The sequence below is a fragment of the Physella acuta genome, unplaced genomic scaffold (assembly GCF_028476545.2).
Source record: "Physella acuta isolate Inbredline_101_S28 unplaced genomic scaffold, ASM2847654v3 ptg000171l, whole genome shotgun sequence".
In the NCBI taxonomy this organism is placed as follows: Eukaryota; Metazoa; Mollusca; class Gastropoda; family Physidae; genus Physella; species Physella acuta.
Window position 1 is genome coordinate 2,501 of NW_026731690.1, and position 21,441 is coordinate 23,941.

At 34.0% G+C, this 21,441-nt stretch overlaps 2 protein-coding genes across 6 annotated transcripts in view; both read right to left on the minus strand.

Annotated features, from left to right (window-relative positions):
* Nucleotides 1-7,302, minus strand: part of LOC131936217 (zinc finger and SCAN domain-containing protein 31) — an 8,736-nt gene extending 1,434 nt beyond the window's left edge. The window contains exons 1-2 of one of the 5 annotated variants that reach the window (XM_059293130.1): nt 7,176-7,302; nt 1-569 (exon numbers count right to left, since the gene is read on the minus strand). The exon at nt 1-569 is cut by the window's left edge and continues 1,434 nt beyond it. In XM_059293130.1, coding sequence (XP_059149113.1) covers nt 1-550 — 550 coding nt within the window. In that variant the 5' untranslated portion in view covers nt 551-569; nt 7,176-7,302. Of the gene's footprint in view, nt 570-745; nt 783-1,120; nt 1,279-4,390; nt 4,656-7,175 lie in introns of those variants that run through there. The other 4 variants (XM_059293132.1, XM_059293131.1, XM_059293129.1 and 1 more) reach the window with 4 other exon arrangements.
* A 4,892-nt stretch (nt 7,303-12,194) lies between these two features.
* Nucleotides 12,195-19,395, minus strand: LOC131936184 (zinc finger protein 493). Its single transcript, XM_059293097.1, has 5 exons — nt 19,332-19,395; nt 13,827-15,479; nt 13,152-13,394; nt 12,923-13,052; nt 12,195-12,586 (listed from the first exon to the last, which is right to left on the minus strand). Exons 2-5 carry the CDS (start codon nt 15,453-15,455, stop codon nt 12,195-12,197), a joined length of 2,394 nt encoding a protein of 797 aa, XP_059149080.1. The 5' UTR covers nt 15,456-15,479; nt 19,332-19,395.
* Between the last annotated feature and the right edge of the window lie 2,046 nt (nt 19,396-21,441).

Genomic DNA, 21,441 nt, shown 5'->3' on the forward strand with positions numbered 1-21,441 from the left:
CGCTAGTTGATAAAGTTTCTAATTCTCGTTTTAGATCTTCACTAGTTGATATATTTTCTAATTCTGGTTTTATATCTTCAGTAGTTGATAAAATTTCTAATTCTGTGATGGTTGATAAAGTTTCTAATTCTGGTTTTATATCTTCACTAGTTGATAAAATTGCTAATTCTGGTTTTAAATCTTCAGATTTTGTACATACTGCTGATACAGCAGGTTCCATATCTTTAAAAATTAAAAATCCTGTTGTTTTATCTTGAGAAGTTAGAAATGTCATATGGTGTTTTACATCATCAAAAGAGGAAAATTTTGTACATTCTGACTTTGTGTCTGCAGAAGATGAAAAATCTGGCGTAACAACGGTTTTATAATCCTGTGAATTAATAAATGTCATGTTTGGTTTGATATCACGGAAAGTTAAAAATGATAATTCTGTTTTTATGTCAGAAGAAGATGAAAATTCTGTAGATAGAAGTGGCTTCACATCTTCAGAATTTGAAAATTCTTTAAACTCATCAGACTGTAAATCTAAATCAGCAGTTGCCTCTCCCATGCTGCTTCTTATAAATAAACTGAGGATTAGATATTTAAATGTTAAAGTGGTGATTATATAGATCTATATATATATATATCTATATATATATATATATATATATATATATATATATATATATATATATATATATATATATCCAATATATAATACAACATAATTAGTTTAAAATGTTAGTACAATTTCTAGACCTACCCCATGCATGTAAACCACAATACAAACAACTCTGTTTATAGTGGCAGTGGTCACTTTCTCTACTGTTGGTAATATAGAAATGTGTAGAAATATCTAAGAATTTTTTTTTAGTAGGCCTGAACTATAACAAGTGATAGGCCTACAACACAAATGTACACTGTCGTATGCCTGCTTTTACAACATACCCAGGTATATGGCTAATTTCCACTACAAAATCTAAAACCTTATGTTGCACCATTTCACCACCAATGTCCCCCACCTTGATATGAGCGATGACGTAAAAAAACATATTGTGGAAGTTCGTAAGTACACATCGCAGGATTACAGAAACGTTATTTTTACTAAGAAATCACTTCAGAAGTGGGGTTGGTGTGGTCGAGTCGGTAAAGCACATGGTTGCTAAACCGATATGTCTTGAGTTTGAACACTCGGGCAGATGAGGCTCGTTAGCAGAGGACAGCCACTCTTCTAGGAGAGACAACTCCAAAATCAAACAACTTCTGCCTTGTAGTTTGTTCTTGGGTGGACAAAAGCTATGGAAGCAAATCCAAAAAGAAAAGCAGGAAGAAATCAGAGTCAATGGCTTCACTGGCACATAACAGGATGACACATATATTTCATTATGAAGAAGAAGGTTTCAGAAGTAACTATGCTAATACTAATGTCAGAGATGTAGCGCCCCACCTCCCCCCAAAGCAAATAGCTGATTTTTTTTTACAAGTGGTGGGAGGAGAAAATAGGATGAGTGCAGTGACAGCAGCAATTTTCACAAACACTGTATTTCAAGGTTTTTTTTTAAATTTCAAGGACCTTTTACAACAGTTAAAAAACAACTATATATAGACCCAGAAAGATCGTGTAAAAAAATTATAGCAGGCGTACATATTTTGTTTGAAGACCCAAAACCAGACACGTTTTTTGAAAATTTTGCTTTAACAGTTTTGTGACTTTCTTGGAATTTGGTTTTTAAAAAATGATTATCACGTGAAAAATGGCAGATTTTAAGCGTATTTTATTCTACCTGAAGATGAAAGAGCTATTTTTGCCAGAAAAAAATTTTTATTAGCTTCCGACAATGAAGGTCAAACATAAACATGGGTAAAGTTTTAAGTTGCTTAAAAACTTAAAATATCGATCTGTAAGGTTCCAAACTTGCAATGTTAGGTAGGGTATTATTAGATTGATCTGTTTCTGAATTAAAATTGTAAATATTCTGTACTCATTTTGAGAAAAAAAATTACCCACATGTCACGTAAACAATATTTTTTTTGTGAGTGACGTTATTGCTATTGATACGTCACGAAAACAATATTTTTTTGTGAGTGACGTCATTGCTATTGATACGGAAGCTGTATAGTAGTATCCTCTGTCACTGCTTAAGTAAGTTTTCTTTTTACTTGACACTTTTTTTTTACCTATTTTGCTAGCGTAATTAGGCTAATTAAGTCTCATTATGGATCTTTCACCTGGCTTTTGGATTATACTATAACTCTAAAAGCCCCTAAGCCACAACAATCTATTATTTTGTTTTTTAATCTGTGTTAATCCCTGAAATTATTGAGCATTAGCCTTTGTGTGCTTATTTACAAATATTTATGCCTAATTATTTGTTGTTTTCAAATGTGTTATAGCTTAAATAATTTTTATTAATTCTTATTGATTGCATAGATTTTAGTTAGTCTAATTAGTCTAATATAATATTATTCTCACTGTTCTTTGTTGATATACTTTTATTAGGCTAAATAATGTTTATATTATTAAGATTTAAGAGGTCTGAAAAATTAAATGATTTTAGTGTTGGGTCTAGGCTTACATTACTAATTAGTACCTAGTAATTAGATTTACTAATTAGGACTTGGGCTAACAAAGGACTTGGACTAGATTTAGAACACGCTCATACTGTGCTGTGAGTTTTCTCTCACCGGTTGACAAAAGAACGCAGGTGGGCTGCAATGTTTGTAATTTGCCTATATCTTTCGGTCACAAGCGATCATTTTAATGTGATAGGCCTCTTAATTTTATAGGCCTGATGAATTGTATTTGATAGGTTAACTTTTCTGGTTGACAAAACTACTTGAGTGAGCATCTGTCTGTCACTACGCAAGCGAGATGCCTGTCATGTGCACTGTCAGTTATGTTGTTTAGAATGCATTTCTCGTTAACTTGATCAATTTAATGCGATTACTGTTTAAAAAAAAATAGATACAAATCTTAACAATATTTTAAACTCAGCATGGACAAAGCTTTGTGAATAACACACAGGTTTCAAGTCCAGTAAGGGAGGAGGGTTAGATTCATTTTACAATGACATTGCTATCATTTATAAATTACCCTAATTAAACATTGCTAAAACACACTAATTAAGCCTAATCAAAACTGAAATAAACATGTAGGCCTATATGAATATCTTTTAAAAGTTTAGATCTAGATCTATATTATATAGGCTGAGGCTATTCGTACTTTACTACAAATAGCCCTATGAAGGCTATTCGTACTCTGACCAATCAGCGTGAGGCATTTTTTCTGTGATTCTTGAATTCCCCTTTTCATGCTGTATAGATCTAGAACTAATTATTTTTTAGATCTAACCGTATCACTAACCCTATACCTAACCCTATGCCTAACCCTAAACCTAACCCTAATGCTTAACCCTAATCCTTAAGTAATTTTTTTTTAATGCAAAAATGAAAAAAAAAAAAACTCAGAGCCAAAGGGAATAGAACCTACGCCTCGAAAACAAACTAGCCAATACAATCACTTCGACCACCGGAACAGTTACAACCAGTTTCAAAATTAGAATGTTATACACAAGCTAATAAAAATAATTATGCACGCATGCGCAGGACAATGAATTTAAGAATAAATTTGATTGGTTGTCTAAAAATAGCGAAGTACAAATAGCCTTCTGAGGGCTATTTGTAGTAAAGTACCAATAGACACTCTCATTATATATTCTTAAACATTTAAAACGTGCTTATTTTTGGATCATTCATTAGCCTATATTAAAAAAATAGTAAATATGTTACATGACATAACCAAGTTACGAGCATCCTTTCAATTATGTTTTATTGACACATACCGACACTCCACCCTCCCCTCACTTCATCCTTACTAACATCCAAGGTCCCTCTCCTGTCAATTTTGTGGACCAGATCTAAGAATGATTGTCACGGAAAAAGCTGTCCCAGCTAAGCTAAAAAGCACCAATAATTAAAACCCTGTATTTTAGCCCCAAATTTACAAATTAGCTAAAACCATCAAATGTAGTTAGTAGTTAGTTAGAGATATATCTCTAATTTTCATGGGTATTGTTTAAATAAAATAATGATAAGGTAGGCCTACAATTTAATGAATAGGCGTAATATTTAATATTAATGATGAGTCACCTTTCTTGCACATTACTATTACACTTTTATTACACTAGCCTCCGTGTTAGCCTCTACTGATTTTACATAGATCTACCTAATACTCAAAGGATAGATTAGCCAGGCTTAATTAGTATTTCGGTAAAATCTTAGTTTAGCGTCGTAAATTCAGCCAAAACTAGTAATGTGGGAGAGAGTGAATTAATGTATATGTCTTTAAATATGAGTTTATTTTCGTATATTTTAATAAAATATTATAGATAATTCAAGAATTGATCACCATTGATGGTTAAGTCAATTTAAATAACCTGAAATTAATTTGTATCAACCCTGTTCGAGATAGTACATTTGCTATTAAAAACAGCAGCCATCTTAAGAAAATGTCATTTAGAGTAGTTTCCCTTTCATTTCTATTTGTATGAAAATGTATTTAAATATGATTGTCTTGTTGTATAGTCCGTCCTACAAAGCATTCTTTTTTTTTTAAATTCTGCCCTTTAAAACTGAATTTCCTAACAAACAACTCATCACTTCTAGAAGTATTGTGAGATGCAACTTGTATCCATGTACAAAATCACATTTTTTTGTAATTATGTTTATTTGATCTTACTATATAGTTTGAATGTTTTCTTATTGTTTGAATGTTCACTATTTTTATTTCAGGTTTTTCTTTTCATCAATTAGTGATTCTATCGTAACTTATGACATTTTTTTTTACTTCTCTTTACCTTAATCAAACCCCAACCTCCATCATATTTTTGTTGTCAATGTCACAACAAGTCATAATGTAAAAAAATTATGCTTCACTCTGCCTTATCTAAGATCTCTAACCATAATTTTGACAACAATAAATGTTTGTCATCATTTATATATACAGAGAGACAAAATGTATTATCCAAAGCTTTGTGAATAACACACAGGTTTCAAGTCCAGTAAGGGAGGAGGGTTAGATTCATTTTACAATGACATTGCTATCATTTATAAATTACCCTAATTAAACATTGCTAAAACACACTAATTAAGCCTAATCAAAACTGAAATAAACATGCATATGAATAACTTTTAAAAATTTAGATCTAGATCTATATTATATATTCTTAAACATTTAAAACGTGATTATTTTTGGGTCATTCATTAGCCTATATTAAAAAAATAGTAAATATGTTACATGACATAACCAAATTACGAGCATCCTTTCAATTAGCCTCCGTGTTAGCCTCTACTGATTTTACATAGATCTACCTAAAACTAAAACGATAGATTAGCCAGGCTTAATTAGTATTTCTGGTAATCTATCGTTTTAGGTACGTAAAATCGCCGCGACTTGTAATGTGAAAAACAGGTGACTCCTTAAATTTTAATAATTATTTCACATTTTGAGGAGGATTTATGTTTTTTAAAATACAAAAATGTTTCCTTGTTTCATTTATGTATCTGTTTTTAAACAATTGAATTAAAACTTTTCATTAATAAATGAAGACTAGCAATGTTTCCAACAGATGCAACCATGCTCATTTACTATAGCACTACTATAGCAGCCATCTTGTTTAAGTTTTATTTTTATAAGATTCAGGGGGAAGCCACTCTATTTTACACGTCTGCTGTTTATATAGCAAATCTTGCTCGCAGACACTGCTGTTTAAAGTTAATTTCTGGCCTATTTGATATATTTAGCCATTGATTTAGGTTTATTATCCATTTATCTATAATATTTGACACAAACATATCACAATACACCTCTATTTAAGCCTTGACAATGAGGTAACATTTTCGTACATTAATAGCCGCGGGCGATTTTACGTACCCAAAACGATAGACGTATTTCTATTTACTAGCATAAGCCTATAATAAGAAACGGGTATTTACTATTTTCTATTACTAAAATTGAAGATGGGTTCAAAATCACTGTTTATTGTTTATCCCTCTCTGCTAACTTACTTTACTATTTTGTCTTATACTAAGATTCTTCTTTTTCTTCTTCTTCTTCGTTCTTAATTATTAGTGTTGAAGGGGGTCGAGATTTATCTGCCAGTGGGTTTGAACTCGAGACTTTGTTCGAATTTATCAACCATGAGCTTTTTGCCGACTCGACCACGCCTCCAACACAATTAAGCGTTACGTGTCAACTGGTTATGCGCCATTGAGGCCATTGACTCCGATTTTAGCCTGCTTTTCTTTTTGGATTTGCTTCCATAGCCTTTGTCCAACCAAGAACAAACTACAAGGCAGCAGTTGTTTTGGAGGGTAAACTATCGTTTTGGGTACGTAAAATCGCCCGCGGCTATTTATGTACGAAAACGTTACCTCATTGTCAAGGCTTTAATAGAAGTATATTGTCATACTTTTGTGTCAAATATTATAGATAAATGAATAATAAACCTAAATCAATGGCTAAATATATCGATATAGGCCAGAAATTAACTTTAAACAGCAGTGTCTGAACTGTCTGAGAGCAAGATTTGCTATATAAACAGCAGCCATTTGTAAAATAGAGTGGCTTCCCCCTGAATCTGGCGCTAAAGCTTATAAAAATAAAACTTAGACAAGATGGCTGCTATAGTAAATGAGCATGGTTGCATCTGTTGGAAACATCGCTAGTCTTCATTTATTACGGAAAAGTTTTAATTCAATTGTTTAAAAACAGGTACATAAATGAATCAAGGAAACATTTTTGAATTTTTAAAACATAAATCCTCCTCAAAATGTGAAATAATTATTAAAATTTAAGGAGTCACCTGTTTTTCACATTACAAATCGCGGGCGATTTTACGTACCCAAAACGATAGATTACCGTTTTGGAGGTATCTCTCCTAGAAGAGTGGGCTGTTCCCAGCTAACGAGCCTCATCTGCCCGAGGGTTCGAACTCGAGACTTTTCGGTTTAGCAACCATGAGCTTTACCGACTCGACCACGCCAAACTCTACTAAGATTCTAATATAAGATGTAAGATCTAATTTTAAGTCCTAATGAAAACGAAACCGAGCCGCCATCTTTGTAAATTGCTTCGAGACGCTGGGCCGTGAGATAAAAAAAAATAAAAATATAATTTTAATAATCAAACAAACCCGTAGATCTCTAGACCTAGACCTACTTATTCAGTATTCAATCTTTCTTGTTACAAGACTAGAATCTAGATCTAGATGATAAAGATAAATAGTATTAAATAGATCTAGATCTAAATAAAGTTTTTAAATATACTCTTCAGCCAATTAAGAATAAAAAAATAGTATTCACCTTTTATTAATTCGCATTGTAACTCTTATATATATATATATATATATATATATATATATATATATATATATATATATATATATATATATATATATATATATATATATATATACTATAATGCCCCATCTTATCCATTCTCTATCGCACATAGTGCTCACGGGATACCACGGGTCGCCAAATTGCACCCTGCCGGGGCGTCACCCGTGCAAAATTTTGTTTTCCTTGGAGTATTCTCAGCAACATTCCAAAGTTTCATGGCAATCGGATGAAAGGTGTAGTAATGCATAAAAGGCAAATAAAGTCTTAATCATTGGTTTACCAGTCATATATTCTTAGACGAATGGCTTTGTTTTCTAAAACTGTTATTTAATTGTAAACAACCCCTGCACGGCTTTGTCTACACTACTGCCCAGCATATAAAAGCATTGAGTGTATGCTAATCACTCACCGTAGTATCACAGTTAATCACTCACCGCCTAAGCATCGGAGACGTGGAGTGGCGTTCTCGTGAGCCCCCGATTACACTTCTATAGGGGCGCCGCGTACGGAACCGGGCTTGGTTTTGCCGGCGGACGCGCCTGATTCAATTTAGTAAAAGAATATAGACTTGATCGCCCTAATGTAATATATCTAAAATGCTTATAATCTAAACTTATTGGTTACAAAATTAATATTCAAGGTGTTCTAAAACAAATTTCATTTTCCAAACTTAGTTATCTAGCACTAATAACGCCTCATGATAAATCAGGAAAACACAATTACTTTCCTTAAAAAAAAAATTACATCGCGGGAAAAACAAAACTTTTTATTACCGTGTTTTGGTGTTGGGGAAAAAAAAATTTACATAATTAGCGGAGATTGATAAAGTGCAATATGATAAGTAAAACACATGTTTTAAATAGTGCCTTCTATTTATTGTATACACTGAACTATTTGAATTTGTAATCAATAACAGTTTAGAAGCCGCTCCTAAATGTACTCTGTTTACTTCTATCTTTCCGTTTGCAGATAAGCTTGAGGTATCATAATCGTTCTCTAATTTGGATAAGGCACGTCCGCAAGCGCCCCGACTGTGAGCACTTTGCGTTTATGTTTGCATTTAAGATTGTATTTATGTTGATGTTTATTTGGATTATTTGAGTTATGGTTTGCCTTAGTATTTCTATTTGTATTTGCTTTTTTGTTTACGATTGTGTTTTCTTTGTGTTTGGGTTTTTGTTTGCATTTGGATTAGTTTTCGTTTACTTTTTTGTTTTCGTTTGTGTTATGTTAGCATTTTCGTTTGTGGTCGGTTCGGGTTAATTAGAAAAGTAATATATTTCCTAAACCCGAGCAAAGCCGGGTACCCTATATGCTGATTACTAAACGTCTATACGAGGCCCGAATGTTTTTTACAATAATGGATCCTATGTTAAAGGCCTAGCAAAACAAATAACATTATTGTTATAATATGTGGTAGTGGTCTTGGAAAATGTAACAGCCTATAGGCTGAGGAAAAGTAAAAATATCTAATTTCTCTGTTAATACATCTTCATATTTTCAACAATTGTATTAAATTGGAAGTCATATTAACATGTGTATGTAGGGTGTGACAAGGTGGTGTAAAATGTGCTATTGGATATATTCATATAAATTTTTTCAAATGGTTTACAGTACCCATGATTAGAATAAGAAAGACACTACATTTCTTTTTGCATTTAAATGAAGTTGAATAAGTATAACAGAAGAATTTTTATACTGTTAGAAAAGTCAAATGTTAACTTTACATGACATGCCAAGCAAGCCTTTGTTGTCTGACACTGACCTCAACTACCTGGCATGTTAAGGCATTAAATAATCAGAAGAGGGTCAAATTAACCGCAGCACTCAACACACAGTGGTCTTATTGGAATTAATAATGTTAGAATACAGACATTGGTAGTAAAACACTAAGAAGAATTTGATAGATGTAATGGATTGATGTTTCTATTAATAATACACTGGACGAAACCATGTTGATTGTATTTAGATCTTTAATCAGCTACCATCACGGAACAGCAAGTCACATGACATACATATAAGGGACATCACTCAAAAACAACATTATAAATATAAGACTAATACAAGAAGAGTGAGTTCCCTTGACTTCACAATTCTCAATATATTACAATAGATTTAGTTTTTACTACATGTTACAATTCCATAGCAGTTTACTACAGTAACATTTTCATTAAAATGTTTTAAAAAAATAAAGAAAACAAAATTAAACACAAAAAGCATAAAATATGCTAAAAATAGGATACCAAAATATCTATAACTATTACAGTCTTTATTGCCTTTTAGTTTGTAACTTGTATGTGGTGTGACTGTTTGCAAATAGAAAAGAAAGTGGGATAGTGTCAAGCATTAGAAACTGATAGTTGTTTTAAGGAATGAACCCACTTACACTTCTCAGGCTGACACTAAAGAAAAAATTGAACTGTAAATGTTTAGCTGCAAGGATGGTCTAAATTGGCTAGTTCTACTATTATAATTTTGTAAGAATAGTCAGCTATTACCTTATAATTTCAATTAAATGTTGCAATGAACTTTAATTTAGCAGTTTTTGCATATATATGCATATATATGAAAATATATACGAGTGACCTAGAAATAGAACTAAAACATGCTATCCTAGAATTAATATATACAGGTTATGCATGAATTGAAGATTAGAATGTCTTCAATTAGTGTTTCAACATTTGAACAAAATTTAAATTATGCTAAAAATACAATACCAAAATGTCAAAAAATAACCACTGCAGGTTTTGTCTTCTTGACTTTGAATTTATAACTTGTATGTGATGTTATTATTTCAAGCATTAGAAACTGACAAAGATCAACAGAACACAATATTAAATCCACAAACTGAATAAGAGACTTAAAGGATTCCGTTAAAAACCCAGCTTTGTTTTTTATAGTAATTTGTATAAGTGTGACAGAAAATTTTATATATTTCATAGTGTCCATCTTGATACGTAGATTTATAGAATCTAGATCTAAATCAAATTTGAATGAAATAGTTCATTTCTTAAAATTCTAAAATCTGAAGATGACATTAGTGTTGTGTTTTTTCCATAGTGTAAACATGTGGCCTATGAAGTAACCAGGACCCTATCAGGCAAAAATATTAATCCCAACAAACCAGTAAAGGATAAAGTAGGAAATATCCTAAAAAATGACACAGAACAGAGACAGATGGGTACAGCACTTTGATGAGATTTTAAACCATCCTCTCTCATCAAACATCCCTGATATACCACCTGCAAACCACCTACTAAATGTGTGTACAGATCCACCCACAAAGTAAGAAACAATAAGAGCAATAAAGAACATGAAAAATGGCAAAGCAGCTGGCCCAGACGGCATCACACCAGAGGCAGACCCAGCCATATCAGCAGACATACTACATCCTCTACTTAAGCAGATTTGGGAAGAAGGGATAATCCTATCTGACTGGTAACTGGGATACCTGATAAAACTGCCAAAGAAGGGAGACTTGATACAATGCAACAACTGGAGAGGGATAATGCTTCTTTCAGTCCCAAGTAAGGTGCTGACAAGAATCATCCTAGAGAGACTTAGAGATGCCTTGGACAAAAAGCTGAGACAAGAACAAGCTGGTTTTTGTCAATACAGGTCATGTACTGACCCAATTGCCACGCTGCGCATCATTATTGAACAGTCCCTTGAGTGGCAACCCCCCTCCCTTATACATGACTTCGAAAAGGGCGTTTGTGAATAGAGATGTTATCTGGAAGTTAATGAGCCACTATGGAATACCCAAAAAAATTGATATCTGTCACACAGAAACTATATGAAGATTCCACAAGGGAAAACTAACAAAACCATTCACGGTGACGGGAGTAAGACAGGGATGTATGCTATCGCCAGAGATATTCTTGATGGTAATCAAGTGGATCATGCTGAAAACCACAAAAAACAACACAGGAATCCAGTGGAGTTTCACCAAAGGCTGGAGGATCTTGATTTTGCCGATGACATCTGCCTACTATCTCACAAGCATCAACATACGCAAGCCAAACTAAATCGGCTATCTCAAGAAGCCTCCAAAGTTGGGACTAAAACTAAAAATCAATAAAAATAAAACAGAGGTCATCAGAATCAATAACAGCCAGGACCTGCCCATACAGCTAAATGGAGAAGATTTACGTGAAACAAACACATTCACATATCTGGGAAGCGTGATCAATAAGGACGGGGGAGCAGACATAAAATGTCTCACATGGGCACAGATAAAGGGAGCAGCCCAAAACCGAGTCCGCTGGAGATGTGTGGCTGCAGCCCTTTGCTCCCCAGGGGCCACAAAGGAATTATGATGATGAAACATGTGGCATTTGACGTCATTGTTTAATGCATTCTTGTCACAAACATAAACACTTTTCCGGTTGTATAATTAAAATTGTGTTTCTACATTCTAATATGCCTTTATTTTTCATCTTTAAATAAAATCTAGATTATACATTTAAAACATCTAACATATGATCTTCAACTAAAGTCCTTATTAAGTTCTCAATACCTTGCTGAAGGTACTGATATCATAGAATGTGAAAATATTTTGCAGGTGGACAGAAGAGAGAAAGAGAGAGAGAGAGAGAGAGAGACATGGGCTTTTAAATATTAGGATTAAGAACAATCTGCTCTTACCTTTCAACTACATTCAAATTTATGTAATGAACATTTTGCAATATTTGCATATATACATAAATATATATGACCTAGAGTAGAAGTAGAACTTAAATATTATCCTATTATTAAAATATACATATTGTGAATAGATGCTTCAACAATTTAAATAATGTAACAGATTATTAATCACACTTCTCTGTAAAGTTTTCATGACAACCATCAGATTTATAAAATTTATCTCTAGTATGAATTTTTTTGTGCCTACTTAAACTAGAACTGTCTGAAAACCTTTTATGACAAAGATCACATTCAAATGGCTTAACTCCTAAATGAATATTTTTGTGTCTATTTAGAACATAAATGTCAGAAAACTTTTTATGACAAACATCACATTCATATGGCTTAATTCCTGCATGAATCATCTTGTGTGTATTTAAATTAGAACTGTCTGAAAACCTTTTCTTACAAAAAACACATTCAAAAGGCTTTTTTAAATGAATTTTTTTGTGCTTGTTTAGAGTAGAACTGTCTGAAAACTTTTTATGACAAAGATCACATTCAAATGGCTTAACTCCTAAATGAATATTTTTGTGTCTATTTAGAACATAAATGTCAGAAAACTTTTTATGACAAACATCACATTCATATGGCTTAACTACTAAATGAACGCTTTTGTGTCTATTCAAATTAACACTATGTGAAAACCTTTTATGACAAAGATCACATTCATATGGCTTAATTACTGCATGAATTTTCTTGTGTCTATTCAAATTAAGACTACATGAAAACCTTTTATGACAAAGATCACATTCATAAGGCTTAACTACTAAATGAATATTTTTGTGTCTCCTCAGAGAAGAACTGTGTGAAAACTTTTTTTGACAAACATTACAATCATATGGTTTAATACCTGAATGAACTCTTTTATGTAAATAAAAACTATAACTATAAGAAAACTTTTTGAGACAAATATCACACTCATATGGCTTAACACCAGAATGAACAATTTTATGTTTGCTTAGAGCAGAACTGTCTGAAAACTTTTTGAGACAAACATAACATTCATATGGTTTATCACCTGAATGAACTCTTTTGTGTGTTATTAAACAACGATTTAAAAAAAAACCTTTATGACAAACATCACATTTATATGGCTTTACACCAGAATGAACAATTTTATGTTTTCTTAGAGTAGAACTGTCAGAAAACCTTTTATGACAAACATAACATTCATACGGCTTATCTCCAGTATGAACCCTTTTGTGTTTCATTAAATTAGAATTGCCAGAAAACCTTTTATGACAAAGATCACATTCATATGGCTTAATTCCTGCATGATGTATCTTGTGTGTATTTAAATTAGAAGTGTCTGAAAATCTTTTCTGACAAAAAACAAATTCAAATGGCTTAACTTCTAAATGAATTTTCTTGTGCTTGTTTAAATTAGAAATGTCTGAAAACCTTTTATGACAATCATCACATTCATGTGGCTTATCACCAGAATGAACTCTTTTGTGCTTTGTAAAATTAGATTTGAAAGAAAACTTTTTATGACAAACATCACATTCAAATGGTTTATCTCCTGAATGAACTCTTTTGTGTCTACTTAATGTAGAACTACATGAAAACCTTTTAAGACAAACATCACATTCATATGGCTTATCTCCAGAATGAACTCTTTTGTGCTTTGTAAAATTAGATTTGAAAGAAAACTTTTTATGACAAACATCACATTCATATGGCTTATCTCCAGAATGAACTCTTTTGTGTTTATTAAAATTAGAACGGTCTGAAAACCTTTTCTGACAAAAAACACATTCAAAAGGCTTAACTTCTAAATTATTTTTTTTTAGAGTAGAACTTTCTGATAAATTTATATGACAATCATCACATTCATGTGGCCTATCTCCAGAATGAACTCTTTTGTGTTTTGTAAAATTAAATTTGATAGAAAACTTTTTATGACAAACATCAGATTCAAATGGTTTATCTCCTGAATGAATTCTTTTGTGTTTTGTTAAATCACAATTCCTTGAAAACCATTTGTGACAAAAATCACATACATATGATTTATCTCCTGAATGAACTAGTTTGTGTCCTGTTAAAACAGAATAGCAAGAAAACCTTTTATGACAAACATCACATTCATATGGTTTATCTCCTGAATGAACTAGTTTGTGTCTTTTTAAAACCGAATTGCGAGAAAACTTTTTATGACAAACACCACATTCATATCGCTTAACACCAGAATGAACAATTTTATGGTGGCTTAGACCAGATTTGTTTGAAAACCTTTTATCACAAGCATCACATTCAAATGGTTTATCTCCTGAATGAAGTCTTTTGTGTTCCATTAATCTAGAATTGAAAGAAAACTTTTTATCACAAACATCACATTCATACGGCGTATCACTTGAATGAACTCGTTTGTGTGTTGTTAAATGAGAATTGCTAAAAAACTTTTTATGACAAACATCACATTCATACGACGTATCTCCTGAATGAACTCGTTTGTGTGTTGTTAAATGAGAATTGCTAAAAAACTTTTTATGACAAACATCACATTCATATGGTTTATCTCCTGAATGAACTCGTTTGTGTGTTTTTAAATGAGAATTGGTTAAAAACTTTTTATGACAAACATCACATTCAAATGGTTTATCTCCTGAATGAACTCTTTTGTGTTTTGTTAAATAGTAATTGATAGAAAACTTTTTATGACAAACATCACATTCATGTGGCTTATCTCCAGAATGAATTTTTTTATGTTCATTTAACCTAGAATTATCTGAAAACCTTTTATGGCAAGCATCACATTCAAGTGGCTTCTCCCCTACTTGAGCTTGTTTATTCAAGTTAGATCTTTGAAAAAACTGTTCATGACGATCATCAGACAGATATGTTTTGTCTTCAGAGAGTGTTAGCTTTTCTTCAAGTCCATTTTGTTGTTTGTCCTCAGAATCTAAAAATTTTGTCCATAAATCTGGTTTTATATCTTTGTTGGTTGATAAAGTTTCTAATTCTGGATTTATATCTTCAGTAGATGATAAAGTTTCTAATTCTGGTTTTATACCTTCACTGGTTGATAAAATTGCTGATACATCAGGTTCCACATCTTTAAAATTTAAAAATCCTGTTGTTACATTTTGAGAAGTTAGAAATGTCATATTATGTTTCACATCATCAAAAGATGATAATGTACATTCTGCATTTATGTCTTTAGAAGACGAAACGTCTAGCATAACATCAGTTTCAACGTCTTGTGAAGTTATAAACGTCTTGTTTGGTTTCATATCATGGAAAGTCAAAAATGTTGATAATTCTGTTTTTATGTCAGCAGAAGATGAAAACACTGCAGGTAGATCTGGCTTCACATCTTCAGAATTTGAAAATTCTGTTAATTCAACTGACTGTACATCTAAATCACCAGTAGCCTCTTCCATGTTGCACTGCTTCTTATAAATGAACTGGGGATTAAATTTTTTAATGTTGAGTGGTGATTATATAAATCAGAACTAGTTTTTGTTTTTTGCGGAATGAAATCTTAAGTCTAGTATTTTAATTATAATTCAATTGTAGCATGTGCAGAAAAATTAAAATTATGGGTGTTATTATTGTATTAGTAATTTTTTTTAGTATATTGATTTTTTTCTTCACTGTGGGCTGACAGTAGCTGCATGGATAATTTTAAAATCCTTTTTTTGTCTTGGCATCTGAGCAAGCTAGATAATTAAATGTGGTCTCTAATGGTCTGTTAAATGTCATGGTATATCCGAAATAACAGAATATTTGATTTTAAAATTTCATAATTCAACCTATTCTATACATCCATAGTAACTTAGAATAAACTAGTATGCAGTTTTTTTTCTGACAGGGGCAGACAATCTACCCCCACAATCTCACAGTGAAAAAAAATTGAAATTTTTTTTTTTTTAAAAGTACTATTTCCTGTCATTTCTATTAGCACTGCAATGACATAAAAAATTTTTTTTTTTTTAAACAAAGAAAGGCTTCAAATGAAAAATTAGGTAAGTTTGAACCTGTTAGTTATAATTTTAGCAGAAATGAGAATAACTTTACAAAAGAAACATTTAAAATTTAACTAAATTAAAAGCAAAAAGTTTATTGATAAGCAAAAAATTAAACAAAAAGATCAAGAAATTAGATAATTAAAGTCAGCTGTTAGAAAACATCTAAAAACAATTAATGAATTAGAAGTAGAAAACAATCTCAAATGTTTACTATTAGAGGAAGAGGAGGATAATGAAATAAAAACTAAAACTGGTAGGACTTATGACAAATGAGAAAAAGCATTTATCATCCCCTGCTAAGCCATATCCCAGTAGGAGTGTAGGAGGCACTTTTAATAATTTATCTTCTACGGTCCAAAAAAAGTGGCTCAAATGTGTGCTACACTACAACCAGATAGCTAGGATGGAATATGAACCAGGAGTGCTGGCAATGGTTCAAGCAGGTGAAGCTATTGACAACTGTGAGGTTGCGACCATTGCATCTGATGCAACTACAGTTGTTGATAAGAATTTAGACACATTTTACTTGTCCACATCTCCCCAGATGAACTACACCATCTCTACAGCCAGACTTGCAGGCGGCAGGACGTATGACTATGCCAGGCATATTCTGACTGCTCTAAAGGAAGTGGCTTATACTTATGCCGAGTACAACCAGATGCCACAACTTGTGGTGATGAGCTCTCTGAAGGCAAAGTACAGGAGCTACTTAACTGACAGAGCACCTGTCAACAAGTGTGTCCTCCAGATGCTGGAAGATGAGCTGAATGTGCTCCAGCAAACTGCAATATTCACCCTTTGGACACCATTGCAACAAGTGCCTGCACCTACCTCAGCAAGCTGAACAGAGAGTGGAACATCCAGGCTGCCAGTGGAAAAGATGGTGCAGCTGTGTCTTTAATTTATAACTTATCTAAACTGAGCTTAGTATTAAAGAAAAATTTATAAAATATATTGTATTGATGTGTGCATATCTATCTATTTAATATACATAAACTAAATTTCAGATATAGATATAAAGAAGCCCCATGTGCATTCAAGTGCTTCTTGAAGCAGAATGAAGTGGCCCATGGTACTTTCCTGTGCTATGTTGGAAACAGGCTGCATGCCTTATTCCACATGACTGGGATAGCAATCCACCATGAAGTTCTGTTAACATTTCTTGAACACCAAAGGTAATATCATTTCCTTAGACTTGAATAAAATAAATGACTGTAATCCACATTATGTTAACATTTATTTCATTATGTTTAAATTTTATTGCAGTCTTTCAAACAACCCAATTTGCCAGAACCTGATGAAAGGATTCTCCAAAAGAGAAGTTCTGGTCCAGCTGCAGGGATTAGGCTTGATTGGCAAGTTTATCACAGGTCCTTAGATAACTTAGGTGTACAAGAATGCACATGGGAGAAGTCACATGGGAATGGTAAATATAATTTTTACTTTTTATAATTTAGAAGTTGCAAATTTCTTCTTTAACAGAATTAAGGTACAAATTTCTTCTTTAACATTACTTGTGAATTTTGCAGAGTGTGCTGTTCCAGACAGCCATAGAAAAGATCAAGAAGATGAAGCTGGACCTCAGCGGACCGATGAGGATGTTTTTGGACAGAAGATAGTGGCTGATAAGGTTCACCAGTCTCAGTTGGTGGAGAGGGACAATAGGCTCATGCAAGATGTCCTGTCTGAGCTGTTACAGTCTATGAAGGATGTTATGGAACGGCAGATGTCCCCTTACTTGACTGGTAACTATTCTAACCCTTCCGATTAAATTTTAAAGTGTACTCAGCTCCTGCCCACAACATCCATGCTGAGAGGACGCTGGGATTGATGGACTTCCTGATGCGCCAAGCTCCAAATGCCACAGTGGGTTTTCTGGATTCCAAGGTGAAGGCAACCCTTCACTGGCTGGAAAGAAAGTCAGAAGCAGAGCAGCAGAGGCTGATCAGCTTTGCCATAACCAACTGCACTCACACCAGGAAAGCATGTAGTTTGTATGAGCAGGAGATTGACAGCGACATCACCCAGCGACAGGCTGAAGCACTTAAAAAAAAGGGAGAAAAAGGGCTGCTCCCTTCGGGACTAGCGAGTGCTGAAGGCTTTGTTGCGGGGTGATGTTCCTGCTGATCATGATCAGTTTTCCAGGATAGATGCCAGACAGATGCCTTTTCTGGAGCAAGTCCTAGAGGGACATGACTAGGCTGGTTATCTGTTGGTCCACAAGAGGGAGCTAGCTGGTAAGGACTGCAACTACTTTGGAAGGGTTTTGGATAGGCTACCAGCAAGCAAAAACAAGCCAGATCACTTTGTCATCAGCTACTGGGGAGGAGATGAGGACAGTTTGGAAGACTGTGAGATTCCCCTACATTCTCTAATTGTGGATCTTGTGGACGGTGACCTCAGCTTTGATTAGTAGTTAGAGGTGAGCTATTGAATTGTTTTAATCAGCTCAAATAAAACAAAAAAATTGTTTTCAATACAATGTGTGGCCCACACCCCCTCAAGAAAGCACGTGTTTATTAAGCTGTTTATCTCACTTTACAACAGTAGGCCTAATTAAAATTAGTTTTCAAATGTGTATTAGGCCCTACTTCTTATTGGGTAAGATTAAGCACATAATAACTTGATATTTCTGTGTTTATGACTTTTTATTTGTACACAATCAGCATGCTATGCTTCTAAAATTGATAAATGGTAAGTATACCAAGTTACAAAACCTGCAATCTAAAATACATACTTTCAGTTTAAACAATAATAAAAACGATCATCAATGAAGAAAGTGTAAACATTCTATTTTTATGTGTGACAAAAAAAAAAAACAATCCGTAAATCTAGCCAAATGACTGGATTCTCGCTCTGAACACAATTTCCCCGCGCCTCGTTTTCACCAAACAAGATTATAATAAAATGGCATTATGGGGGGGGGGGGGGGGGGACATCTCATAAACTCCATAAATTATTACCAGCTAATTGTAATGTGCGTAAAATTGATGCTTTCAAGTTTTATATGCACATAGTCTGGTTTGCTATGGAAGCGTTATTTTCCATAGATCTAGATCTAGAACTATTTTCACTTAGACGCCACTTGCGAGACAAAGAAATTAGGTCAAAAGTACATCTGACAATTCTTAAATATTCCAAGGGATACAACAAAGTAAAATACCTTTACCACCTAACCCAACAGCCAGGGTCATGTATAATTCATATAAACCTTATCCCTGGCTTAACACAGGCCCATGCAAGGGATACAACAAAGTAAAAAAAAAATGCGGTGAATAATAAACTCACACAGCGAGTGACATACAAAAATGTCCAGTCAGCAACATCTGCCGAAAACTGACGTCCACACACCTCGAACACTACCCGTAAACAAATAGTCCATAATTCACAGATAAAAAATAACACGCCACGAAACATAAGACAGAAATATAAAAAAAAAACACTTAATATAAACATTGACAACAATATAAACAAAATATATAGATTATTATAGATTCTACAAACTAGCCGTAGACAGCGATAAAACAATTATACAGCGGCGCCATAGTACAGAACTACATTACAAAAAAGCACGAACAGTTTACGACATAAATCAAAACGATACATTCGCCTTTTTAAGTTACAGATAAAATAATAATAACACTCCAGCCGCTCACACATATTAACATAAATGCTCTTGACTATGTATATACACCCTTCTCCCATACATAAAATACAGTGACCCATGCTCTATTTATATTATATATTAGTGGCGTGCAGAGCTATTTTGATGCTCAAACCAAGCGAAAATGCCCCCATTCAGAGAGGTAGCGAGGGGGGCGGGGGGGGGGGGGGAGGGGGGGGGGGGCGGACCGCACCGGGTGACACCAAGGCAAAAGTAGTAAAATATATAGAGAAAAATTTGAGAGGGGGGTGCAAATTGAAAGTTTGAGTGGGGGTGCAAATTGAAAGTTCGAGGGGGGGGGGGGTGTGCAAATAGAAAGTTTGAAGGGGGGGGGGGGGGGGTTGCAGCTCGGAACTTCGAGGAGGGGTGCAAATCGAAAGTTTGAGGGGAGGGGTGCAAATCGAAAATTGAAAGTTTGTCTCTGGGGGGGGGGGGGGGTGACACCATTAAGTGCCGCACCGGGTGACACCCGACCTCGCCCCCATTAGTGTCACACCTCAGTGTGTGCCTGTTCGCCTGGTAATTTTTTGACCTGAAATGACTGGCGATGGGTGGACTTGAGTGAGCCATCCCACCCCCACCCACCCACCTTAAGCCTGGTATGTAAATTTGGGAAAACACGTATCGTTGTTTTTTGTTTTTTTTGTGTGGATACTTTTACTTGTTACGGACCTCAGAAATGCTACGTTGAAGTTGTCGGATACGTAGGAATAAACCGTCTCGACTTGGTAAAAGGAAAACAAAACTCGATAATACATTGAGAAAATATCGATGCTAGTCAGAGAGAACAACGATTTCTGCTTGTGCGCTTTGTAGATGTTTAACGTTGTGACTTTTAACCTGTGAAATTTTTTATTGAACTTTTGTACCGCTAAAGACACAACAGGCAAAGATATTTATCTTGACTGCCAGCAGCACTCTAGAAATATGGCTTAGAGATTGGTAAATGTCGAGGTCAGATATATGATAATGAAGCTAATATGTAAGGAAAACGATATGATTATATCGTCGTCATAAAAATAATTCGCTTTGAGAAGAAGAAAAAACACTACTTTTCCAAATTGGAGATAAAGGCCCCACGTATAACGGTTACAGGGGCCATTATAACTTCCACAATTCATTAAGGCCAGACACCACATGTAATAGATTGAGTTAATTGTGAGGTCAAGGGAACTCACTCTTCTGTATTAGTATTATATTTATATTGTTATCTTGAGTGATGTCCCTTGTGCATTGTACTTCCTTCCGTCTCTCTCTGTGTGGTACCGTCATGTAGTTAGACCCAATAAACGTTTTATATACAACCACATGCTTCTATCGTCAATCCATTATATCTGGCGACGAGGATGAAAATCTACTAGAAAGAGCACCTACTTACGCAAAAAAGAGGTTTGCTAGAGCTTATTGGCTAAGTATTTCTAGAATAATGGCGCTGTATAGCCAAATAAAACAATTTGATTCGAATGATGAAATCATTCAGGATTACCTAGATAGGTTAAGCTTTTACCTAGAAGCTAACAACGTGACGATAGAAGCCAAAAAGAGAGCTGTTTTGTTAACAGTCATAGGGCCTCAACAATTTAGGCTACTAAAGGACTTATGCGCACCAGCTAGTCTAACTACCAAGAGCTTTAACGAGCTGAGCAAATTGCTAACAGACCACCATGCGCCTACCCCATCAAAGTTTCTATGTCGAGCTAGATTTGACAGTAGGACTCGTCAACCAAACGAGTC

Excerpts from the sequence above, each read along its gene's own strand:
- LOC131936184 (XM_059293097.1), bottom strand. The coding sequence starts at position 15,455 with ATGGAAGAGGCTACTGGTGATTTAGATGTACAGTCAGTTGAATTAACA. Across the intron at positions 13,395-13,826 it reads AAGTTAAGCCTTTTGAATGT|AAAAGATTTTCAGACACTTC; the intron begins GTTTTTTGTCAG and ends GTTTTTTGTCAG. Across the intron at positions 13,053-13,151 it reads TAAAGCCATATAAATGTGAT|TTTTCAGACAGTTCTGCTCT; the intron begins GTTTGTCATAAA and ends TGTCTCAAAAAG.